This window comes from Fragaria vesca, linkage group LG4 (genome assembly GCF_000184155.1).
Source record: "Fragaria vesca subsp. vesca linkage group LG4, FraVesHawaii_1.0, whole genome shotgun sequence".
In the NCBI taxonomy this organism is placed as follows: Eukaryota; Viridiplantae; Streptophyta; class Magnoliopsida; order Rosales; family Rosaceae; genus Fragaria; species Fragaria vesca.
The window spans coordinates 21041859-21053575 of NC_020494.1; the positions used below are offsets into that span (position 1 = coordinate 21041859).

The window sequence follows — 11717 nt, forward strand, 5'->3', positions numbered from 1 at the left end:
TAACACTTATAATTGCTAAATGGTTGAGTTTTTACTTTTTCATGGTTAGTTTTTACTGTTATGAAATGAAAAAAATTAGGATTGAAATTTGCACTCTCTTATTTATAATTCACACTATTTCTTTTCTCTTATAGTAAATTTTCTTTTTACTCACATGTGTTTTGTCTTTTTGTGAAATATTTCACTATAATAAAAAAGTGAGAGTGTGAATTATAAAATAAAGAGTGCAAATTTAACTCCAAAGAATTTTCACTTATTTTTGTTATAAAAGGTTTTTTACTTTTTGAAATATTTTTTTTGGTTACAGAACTGAAGGGGTCTAAAAGACCCAGACAGAAAATTTTTACTTTTGATTTGCTGCAATTTGAATGTTGCAAAAATCTAAGATGCATGCTGATTTGGCAGAATGTGATTGGAAGCATGACCAAGAATTTTTTTTTTTTTTCGATTACTTGAAAACTTAAAATTCGAACTGTTCGTTTTGGTCACGTTCCTTCACCGACCCACTCTCATGTGGGGTCCACTATCTAATAAGTAAGAAAATGGCAAAAAGAAACGACGGTGTGATTTGCAGCGCGGTGGGGACACGGCCAGCTCGCAGCCGTTCATGGTGCCACTTTCGGCATTTCCACCCCATTAATTTATTACATCGACCTACAATATTCTGTAGAATGTTTTGGACATTCCTTGTCAAACAAAATGAAGTTATGGGTATAATGATGATGGATGATCATTCACGAAAATGTTTTGGGTGATGATCTTAGGGTATGAAATATGTAGAAATTTATGAACGATGATACTTTTAACTATCCATTTAAATTATATCTCTCTCACTAAGAGCAATTTTAGCAAGCTCTCTGTTTTAGATTTTAGCTATTTTAGAGACATGTTTAGTTTTTTTTTATATTTTCGAAACTCTAACAGACTAGTCAAAGTTTAGCTATTATGACTTTTAGCTATCTGCTAGCTAAATATAAAGAGCGAGATGACTTAGATGAGACTAGCTATAATTTAATACATTCCTTTGTAAGATATTTTACGTGATACATAAATATATTTAAACTATTTAATCTTTATTTGAATAACAATGTTGATGTAATATTAGCTAAAATAGAGAGAATTGATGTATCCCTAATTTTAAAGTGACTAGCCAAAATGATATTTTAGCTAATTTGACTAAAATTTAACTCAAAAATGGCTAACATTGTTAAAGATACTTTAATGCGTAACTCAAAGCTCATAGGATATTCATAAAATAGATTTCTTTTTTGTCTGGTGGCATATACGTTGGCGTTGTTGTCGGACAAAAGCTTGAGGGTGACCAATGGTGATCGTGCCCCTAATGGCTGGTGGTGGTGGTGGTGCGAAAGCGGTCGTTTACTGGTGGGGGTTGAACCAAGAAGCTATTGTTGTCGTTGTGTTGGTGTGTGATTGCTCCGGCAGGGGTTTAGTGGCTCAAAAGCATAGCCGTCCGATCTTCCAGGCGGTGAGGGGGACGGGATTGACGGTGTACGGGTAAAGGGAGATCGTGGTGGTCTGGGTCGACCCGGTTTGATCTCGACATGGGTCGATCACTTTACCATGTCTGATTATAGGTCATGTAAGGGGCTTCCCATGTGTTAGACGATGGCAAGGACGAGTTGTGAATGTGGGTCGGTATTGAAGGTGGGGCGACGAGTTGGCGACCATATGTACAACAGCTACATACTATTTGGATCAAGACGCCTAGGTCTAGAAGTGGACTACTGTTGAACTCCATTGGATGGGGTTGGGCATGGGCTCTCCTTGGGCCCAGGTTTGGGTTTTTCTTTTTTCTTTTTTTAGTTCTTTTGTTTTTTTTTTTTGTTCTTTTTCTTTGTTTTTTTTTTTGTTGTGTGTGTGTGGTTTTGTTGGGTTTAGTTGTCCCTCCTATTTGAGTGAGGGTTTAGGTTTTGGTCTGATGGTGTCGTTGGTGTGTCATGGTTATGGTGTCGTTTTTAGGGACGATTGGTTATAAGGTCGGTTATTTCTTGTTGTCAATATAATAGGAGGTTGCCTCCGCGTATATGATGACGGTTTTGGTATATAGTGTTTGAGGAGGTTGTTTCTTCTTGAAGTTGGTTGCAAGGATATATCGAGGCTTTTAGCATAAACTAGGTTACAATTGAACCCTATCGATTCTTGTCCACTGTAATGGTTGTGATTAGGTAGGGAGATGAGTGGGTAGTTTATGTCCACCACCGATAACTCTTATGGTTGTAATGTTTGGATTCTATTTATAAGTCTTATATAGACAAGAAAATATGGTTAAGTTTTAATATGCCTATAGGCTCCAGGCTGAGTTTACAAGCCTGGTTGAGCCAATATCAGTACAATGGTGTACCATTGGCCACACATATCAAAGTTTAACAATTGAACTCAATTTTGTTAGTAGTGTGTTATATCAAAAGGCAATTTTAGGAGGTAAATAAATTAGTTATTTCAAAGGTTCGAAACTTTATGGGATGGCTTTATTTTCTAATTTTTAAGCAAATCTTGTTATATTCTCTTTGCCAGCTCTCGGTAGAGTCATAACAATCCAACACAACATGTTGCCTAGCTGAATGGTCGAACACAAAACCCCTCATATGTTTGGTATTTAGCGGGGACTAATGTCCATGATTTTCATTCTTTTAACAATTGGTTTATCAGTACTGAAAACCACATCATCCTTGCTCTGCTAGAAAATCTGGGAGACAATAAATAATCTCATCTTCAAAAGAACTCACCTCCTCCCAAATTCTATTGTCTATGTTGTTGCCCCCAATGGTAATAGTTACGAAAAACAAAATCCAATCAACTCTATGTGCTCTTCTAAGTTCATTTAGACCACTCAGGTGTTATAAGATGACTTCATCCTCCTTTGCTAGTCTGTCAAGTTGAACTTAGGGTGTGTTAATTTGGTAAGGAGGACTAAACATGATTGGAGTGCTTATCTAGTGAAAGATAAGTCATCCCATTAGCACGAGCTTCCTTTTTCCTAAGCTTCTCGTGCGGCCTTAGCACTTCCCTTATGCTAAGTCAGTCTTACTCACGCAAACACTTTGGCTAAAACACCCGAACAAAGGGAGAAGATCTTTGAAAGAGAGAATTTGTATTAAGCTAAGAGAATCTTTACAAGTGAGCTTGAATGCTATCTAACTCTCTATAATTCAAATGGGAGGAGTGCCTCCCTATTTATAGGCATCATCCCCCCTTATCTAAGTTTATAGACAATTCTAGGATATTTACAAGTGTAGAGACTTCTAGAGTTTTTTATACAACTCTAAGTGTTACCTTGAGTATTCTAGAGACTTCCGTAGTAGTCTTAAGCCTTGAGCCTCTCTAGGATTCTAGAGAGTTCCGGAGTGTCCTAGAGCCTCTCTAAGATTCTAGAGAGTTCTAGAGTTGTCCTAATGCTTCCCGATCATTCCGGAAGCTTCCAAGACCAGTGGCGGATTCAGAATTTAAAGATAGGGTGGGCTTGAACTTTGGCCGAAAGCCAAATTTTTTTTTTCCAGTACAACCATGCAAAGTGTAGGAGCTCAACCAGAACTTACAATTTCAGATTCTATATAAGAAGGAGATTATGCCTAATTTCTGTAGGTGAGTGGAGGCGGAGGGCCGGAGGCGAGTCGTCGCTATCGGGGAGGCCGGGAAGAAGGAGATTATGGTGGAGCCGTGGAGGACTAGAGGAAAGTGGAGGCGGTGCCACGGAGGGGAAGAGGGATAGCCGGATAGGTGAGTGGAGGGCTAAAGGCGGAGGGGAATAGCAGGTGAGGTCTCACTTACAATCATGTAGATTGGAGAGGACAGGGACTGAGAAATTAAAGAATGGAGATTAGAGAGGTTGAGAGAATAGATGCCGCCGGAGCTCGGAGAGACTGAGAGAAGAGATGCCGCCGGAGCCCGGAGGGACTGGGAGAAGAGATGTTGCTGGGTGGGATGAGCGTCGTCGTCGACAAACAGAGAAACTGAGAAAGGATGGAATGAGTTGGGATTAGCCGATTAGGGATTAGGGTCGGGTGAGTGTATATCACAAAATATTAGTTGGACTTGGATATATATCACACACACAAAATTGTATACATACACCTTTTTTTTTTGGCCCAAAATTCTTGGTTGGGCTTGAGCCCCACCAGAGTATAAGCTGTGTCCGCCCCTGTCCAAGACCTTCCATAATATTCCGGATGCTTCTAAGAACTTCCATAATATTCCGGATGCTTCTAGAATGCTCATGTGCTCACCAAAACCTTCATTGAGCCATGCTTGCGTCGAAAATGCTCAAGGAAACTCTTTGTTAATTTGACAGGACGTGACACCATGTTCGGTAACAAGAAGGACTATATAAAAGTAAATAGTCTCAAATACTATCCAACAAACTATATGGGATTATGGACGCTACAATCTCACTCTACACATTGTGATCTAAACCGCCCGACACCTTCACCAAAGTCTTGCAACGTTGTGACCCCTTTTACCAGACTTGTCATCGTCGCCCTCCTTTCCCTCTTCATGCTAACCATTGCCGCCATCCCTGGCCACGCCGCCAATGTGGGCTCATCCTCGCCCTCAATCACGATTGTCGTTGGTCGACTTGGGGCTGTTGATGTTAGATTACATCGCGGAGCCGTTCTTGTAACACCCTGACCTAGATCAGTTCAAATGTAAGGCGGATATTAGAGAGATAATATAAATCTACAATAAAATACGTAGAGTAATAGAGTTTTAAATCATCGTTAAAAAGAAAATGAAACTCACCATCTATTGAGTTTGTGTTATAATCGAGTAACTAATACCTCTGCGATTCATTACCACCGGTTAATATAAAGACACTGGATGATCAAAAGGTCACTTAACAACCCCTGACGAAATCATTGATATGTGATTTACAAGGACAACAAATTGTTGAGGGATATCTTTTTTTTTGTTTTTTTTTTTAATAGTTGAGGGGATATCTCTTTGCGAGTGGCCAAAACGAGAAGCTACCTCCCCCGCCACTGGAAGAGTTGTTTTTTTTTTTCGGCATTGAGAAGAAAGAGGGATATAATCGACTAGGTCGATGAGAGACATCTTTGGTGTTGTCTCCTTGTATCTCTTGAAGCTTCCTCACTTAGCAGTGTACCAAATTCTACAAAATCACAGCTTTACACTCCACTAACCTAAAATGAGTTCTCAACTGTGTGTGCGTTTTCCTTGATCTCAATATGTTCATCCATTTTTGTTATCAGACCCAGTTCCATTCAGTCCCGGTAATAAACATGCCCGGGTCTGGATGAGACTGGGGTTGTGATGTCGCCGAGGGTAAAACTGTAAAACCGGGCTTATAGAAAATCAAATGGGAACCAACAAAAACCCGTACTGGGTCAGTACAAATTGACAGAGCCTCAGTCTGACTGAGCCCTGACCCACACACACCCAATATTAGGAGAGGCGGGAAAACAAAGAAGAGAGAGACACACACAGCCACTGTGATTTTCAGAGCCCAAAGAGAAAGAGTGAAGAAGAAGAAGAAGATGAGAGGCAAAGGTACGGAGCCGTCGGTGAACGACCGTTACACGCAGTGGAAGTCGCTGGTGCCGGTGCTCTACGACTGGCTTGCCAACCACAATCTCGTCTGGCCTTCTCTCTCTTGCAGGTCCTCTTCTTCTCTCTCCGTCTCTAATCCCTAGGGTTTTTGTTCTACCTTGAAATTTCAGATAATCTTTTGATTTTGCGTAATTTTGACCCGTACTGGTTGTTTGTTTGAGTTTCTGGTTTGAATTTGGGGAAATGTGGGGTTAGGTGAAAGAAAAATCAAATCTTGGGGACTTCGGGTTTTGTTTGTGTTGTTCATTTGATGTGCAAAAGAGAGAGATGGCTTTGTTTGAGATTGAGGTCTGCTTAATCTGTGTTGGAAGCTTTTAAGTATTTGTTAAGCTGACGCATTAGGTTTTGTTTTTCCGCAGATGGGGGCCGCAGCTGGACCAAGCTACTTACAAGAACCGGCAACGTCTTTATCTTTCCGAACAGGTGATGTTGATTTCTTCCGTGTTTAAACCTTGGTTGTTAAGTCGGTAGGATTTGGATGGCGGCTGTGTTGTGAACTGGTTCGGTGACTGTCGGTCTTCTATTAATCTTGTTGTGAAAAATCAGTGTTCAGAGAGTAACTCTGTTGATGTCATATATATTATTCGATCATATAGTGGCCATTGTTTTTCATAGAGGCTGATTGTTGTTACTTGTTAACACATTGTGAATATGTAGTGCAGTCATTTTGTTTGGTTTGTAGTATTGTATCATCCTCTTTGATAGTTTTACTGTGTTTGTTTGATTTTTTGCTTCCCCTGTACTTTTATCAGACTGACGGAAGTGTTCCAAATACACTTGTCATTGCAAACTGTGAAGTTGTCAAGCCTAGGGTGGCAGCTGCAGAGCACATAGCACAGGTGATCTTATTGATAGTCAATATGTTTCTCTTCAATGATGCCTTTTGGTTATTTTCTTAACTTATACCCTGTAAATTTTACTCCTTTTTTGACTGCCTATTTTGCTTGATCTTTGCAGTTCAATGAAGAAGCACGGTCTCCATTTGTAAAGAAGTTTAAAACTATAATACATCCTGGAGAGGTATGCAGTACTGAAAGTAACTTTTTTTGTAGTATAATCTTGTTGATATGTCTTCTGGACATTGGGGTGCACTAAAAAACTGTTCTTATTTTACTTCTTTTTATGCAATTGCTGAAAACTTTGAAATTTGAAATTTTAGGACAAGTTTATAATGTCTCGAAACGGAAAATAATCAAAATATGATAAACATTGACAAAGGTTCAACTAGTTGCAGATACTCATTGATTGATGTGTCAAGATCATTCTAACTCTGCAAATTGTTTATCTGAATCAAATTGTGTATGTGTTATGAATCGATGAATAGAAACTTGCAAGCTCATTATCACCTTTTTAAATCGTCAACTTAGTTAAACTGTCTGATAAGACCCAAGTACTACCACCACCCTCCATAACCAAATTGGTGTGATCCCATCTCCAAAAATATTCTTATATTTATTTCTAAAAAGGGCTTGGATTCTTAAGTTATGATTATATTTTGCAGGTGAACAGAATCAGGGAACTCCCACAAAATAGTATGATAGTGGCCACGCACACCGACAGTCCTGATGTAAGCACTCTTTATTATATAATCAATTTAAATGGACAATATCAAGTATCATTTTAAATTATGAATGATTTTCATAGAGATAAAGCTTTTGAGCTTGTAAACAGGTCCTCATTTGGGATATTGAGGCTCAACCTAATCGTCATGCCGTCCTGGGAGCTTCAAATTCTCGCCCAGATCTGGTCTGCACTATTTACCAGAAAACTATTCTCAAGCTTGCACTATTTTACTGCAAATTATATATTACTTGCCTTTTATCCGTGCATTTGCACAGGATTTACAAAAGAAGTTCCAAAAATCTCTTAAAATAAACAGAGATGCAATTATTCTTCATGATAAGAAATAGATGCAACTATCATCCATTCTTCCCTATAATTCCCACTATCCACGTTTTTCTTATTTATCTTTTTATTTATTTATTTATTTAGTTTCCTCTTATAATAACTCATGTATTTATTTTAGGGAAAATGCCCATTTAGTACTAATTTATTTATTTTCAATTAACTTTATAAGGGTATTATAGGCAAAACATAATTTGGTGAAGCTTTGAGGGGCTGGCTTTTTAGTAGTAGAGATAGAGATAGATTGGTGTATTACTTACATACTTTTTCTGTAAGCTATTGTTTTACATTCACTTGGGGCTTGATTATCTGTTTAAGTTTTCAGTTGTTTAACTTTAAATCTGCACAAACCAATGCTCGGATATTGATAGATTATTGATATCACCATAATCATCATCAGCATATACGTAGAGAACGTCTACATTCAAATAGCTTTGTTTGTCGTTCTCTCACTCTCGCTATAGCTGCTTACTGAACCAAACTGCATCTTGCAGCTATTGACTGGACATCAAGATAATGCTGAATTTGCTCTTGATATGTGCCCCTCGGAACCCTTTGTACTCTCTGGAGGTCGAGAAGTTTCTAGTTCAGAGTTATATATTTCAGTGGTGCTTTGGTTATTTATGCCAATAAAATGATTTGTAAAGAGAGTACTCAATTGAAACCTATATCAATGGGTTTGCGTAGATTATTATTGGTTCATTTGATTTAAATTTCTTGTTTTTTCTTCATGCTATTCACCCATACTAAGGAACTGCAACCTGCATTCCTACTTTCTCTGTTTTTCTGAATGGGTATTTTTGCCGCAGGGAAGGACAAGTCAGTGATTTTGTGGAGTATTCATGATCATATCTCATCTCTAGCATTAGATCCTGGGTCTGCCAGGTCACCAGGATCTGGAGGTTCAAATGCTAAACATGCCTCTAAGGTTGGTGGGAATAATGAAAAACCCGCAGACAGCCCTTCTCTTGAGCCACGAGGTATCTATAAAGGGCATGAGGATACTGTTGAAGATGTACAGTTCTGCCCATCCAGGTATGTGTTGATGAAGAATCAGCTGTATTTAGTTTTTCTCCAGCTTGTTTTATTGGCCAGTTATAGCTGTAACTATTACAAGAGGTTGGAACTTGACGTATAAATTTTTTTTGCCTTTGAAAACTTTAAGTCATTTTCTTCCTAAAATATTAGAATGCCGGTATTCCCTCAATTTTCTAATAATTTTTTCCATTTTTTTATTCATGTGCTGTAGTGCGCAGGAGTTCTGCAGTGTAGGCGATGATTCTTGCCTTATACTATGGGATGCTAGATCTGGGAATAGTCCAGTTGTCAAGGTTTTCCTCCTTTCCTTCAAAGTCCATAGTTTACCTTTTCATTAATCCATTGTGACATCTATCTTGCAGAAATTCTGGATTGCATTAACTCTTTCTATCTAATACACACATACACTTAGACCAGTTTTGACAGTCCCTTGCTAACCTGTCGGGTTTGTCTCCCCATTAGATGCACACTATGACTGGCTTATCGAAATTGAATGTCAACTCTCTCATGCACTCATACACTGATATCATTTATCACCTTTCCAGAACTATCTCATGCCAGCTGTAACTTTTCAGTTCATGGTAGATTTGATGTCGGTTCATTTACGTTTTGAACAGGTTGAGAAAGCTCATGATGCTGACCTTCATTGCGTAGATTGGAATCCTCATGATGTCAATCTCATTCTTACAGGGTACCTGCTTCTTTACTAGTTTACTTGCAAGTTTATATGTATTGATGTCTTGATCATGATTTTTGTTGCTAGTTTGATATTCTATGTTTGCTCATCTAAATTAAAGTATTGTCTCAACACGGAATGTTGTACTATAAAGTTTAACTTATTTCTTTTTAGGTCTGCCGATAATACTGTTCGTATGTTTGACCGCCGGAATCTCACTTCTGGAGGAGTTGGATCACCCATTCATAAGTTTGAGGGCCATACTGCAGCAGTTCTCTGTGTTCAGGTGCATGAAATTTTGTGTAGATTATTTCAGTTATTTATTATTGGCTTGTTTCTTTCTATTGCATTCTTCATGATATTCATATGTTCTGTGCTTTTGGTATTCCAGTGGTCTCCTGACAAGTCCTCTGTCTTTGGAAGTTCTGCTGAGGATGGCCTGTTGAACATCTGGGATCATGAAAAGGTGTGAAGCCATGCATTTTGTTATTGTCAATCAGGAAACCTAGACTTCTGGTGAATAAAAATAGGATATGAGCAATGTATTTGGTTCTGTATTTTGATGAATGTGGCTTGGTTTCTTATGTGAAGTCGTTCTTTAGCATACAAATTTTGGAATCAAAGATGTGCTATTGCTGATTTGTTTTTAATCTGTAACTGTTATATGTTCTAGGTATAAATAGTTTTTGTGTACTTTTCAGATTGGTAAGAAGCAAGAATCTGTTTTATCAAAGGCTCCTCCTGCAGGATTGTTTTTCCGACATGCTGGTCATAGGTAAGCAGGTTTTTTATATATATATTTTTTTTAAAAGGAGCTCCTACCATGCTTGTGCATGTACTAGTGTCTACATGTTTTACTTAATTTGTAAGAGGAAACCTGGTAGCACTTTGAGGGCGTCTATTCATAGATTATCAGTTGCTAGAATCGGCCTTTACTTGCTACTTTGTGTGCCAGTGTTTACCTGTTTTACTTTATTTGTTTGAGGAACTTTTTAGATTGGGAGGCCATCTCTTGGTAGATTATCATATGCCTCGATTATCATTGCTACCTTTTCTTTTTGGACATATATTTTCTTTGTTTACTTTACAACATTTTCATTTACTGTATGTACGGTGCCTTATGCATGTCAGGGACAAGGTTGTCGATTTTCATTGGAATACATCTGATCCCTGGACAATAGTAAGTGTTTCCGATGATTGTGAAAGTACTGGAGGAGGCGGTACACTCCAGGTAATATATTCTTCTCTAGCAAGTTTGGCGTATATGTTCATTTTCCCCAAGTTTGTGAAGTGTTAACATTGTGTGTATAATGTTCAGTAGAATCCATCTATTTCATTCAGCATACATGAGTACATGACTTTGTCAAAGAGCAAAAAAGAAATTCAGTGGATGGAGACTGAATTCTTCCCTCTGGCAAAACTAAGAACGAGTTAAAAATGCATTAACTTTGTTTAGTTAGGATGCTTATATATTACCAGTGATATCGATACTAGAATCACACGAAAGTATTATAAATCCACTTATATTTATCTGCTCTCATATACTAGAATGACTGGTTTTAATGAATGACTAATTTTGATCATGCAGATGTGGCGAATGATTGATATGATTTACAGGCCTGAGGAAGAGGTGCTGGCCGAGCTTGACAAGTTCAAATCTCACATGTTGACATGCTCTGCTTGATGCGACTCTCCTCCACTCACTAGACAGTGTAATATTAATCCAGCTCTCTTTAATCTCAATTATCTAGCCCCTAGTGAGACTAGTAGCCCCATTTGAAGAAACAGAAGGAATAACTTGGTTTAGTTGGGTGCTAATTGTAATGGTCAGTTGTGATGTTCCTATAACTTGTTTCATTTTGAGGAGAAGTAACATCGTTAATTTCAAGAGACACGGTTTTATCATATCGTATTGAGTATTGCGTATTCATGCATAGATTGCCCTACACTTTATTTGTATAATCATTTCCCAAAGTTTCCGTTGAAAATGGCCATTACTTCTAAAGTGGTGGAAGTGACCCATCAAAGTTTGCTTCATTAAGAAGAAAAAAGACAATCGATCGTTTTGACAAGACACGATCAAGTTTCATTCTCAGACAGAGTAAAGTAGGTAAGTGATACAAGAATTGTGAGTGGTGACCGGCGAGGACGACATGGGGGCTTTGAGTTGAGTCTCTCCTTGCTTTGATGTTATCGATGAGTATGAGTCTGAGTTAAGGTAGAAGAACATGTTGCTTTTAGTACGAAAGACGAAAGGAGACTATAAATCTTATGCGGTTACGTCACAGGTCCGACTCACCAATCGACACAGGTCCGACTCACCAATCGACAAGTTTCGTTAGAAAATGAGAGGACACTTTGGGGTTTTCATAGTCTTAGATATTGTATTCCATTTTCTTACAATGTGATACTCGTGAAAAAATTGTAACTGGACACGATGAATTGCCACACTGCTCATGTTTTCCATTTCCTTTTTTATTTTATATTTTAAATGTGATAGGGTGATAGGCGT

At 38.2% G+C, this 11717-nt stretch overlaps 1 protein-coding gene and 1 pseudogene across 2 annotated transcripts in view; one reads left to right on the forward strand and one right to left on the reverse strand.

Moving 5' to 3' along the window:
- The window catches only part of LOC101295621, an 880650-nt pseudogene that overhangs the window by 837738 nt on the left and 31195 nt on the right, over positions 1 to 11717 (reverse strand). The window lies entirely within an intron of this gene.
- Positions 5376 to 11102, forward strand: LOC101302829 (WD-40 repeat-containing protein MSI4-like). The gene is made up of 15 exons (XM_004297496.1): positions 5376 to 5635; positions 5946 to 6009; positions 6339 to 6425; positions 6544 to 6606; positions 7088 to 7153; positions 7258 to 7332; positions 7986 to 8061; positions 8301 to 8526; positions 8741 to 8822; positions 9147 to 9220; positions 9380 to 9491; positions 9597 to 9671; positions 9907 to 9980; positions 10337 to 10436; positions 10794 to 11102. Exons 1-15 carry the CDS (start codon positions 5514 to 5516, stop codon positions 10887 to 10889), a joined length of 1392 nt encoding a protein of 463 aa, XP_004297544.1. The 5' UTR covers positions 5376 to 5513; the 3' UTR covers positions 10890 to 11102.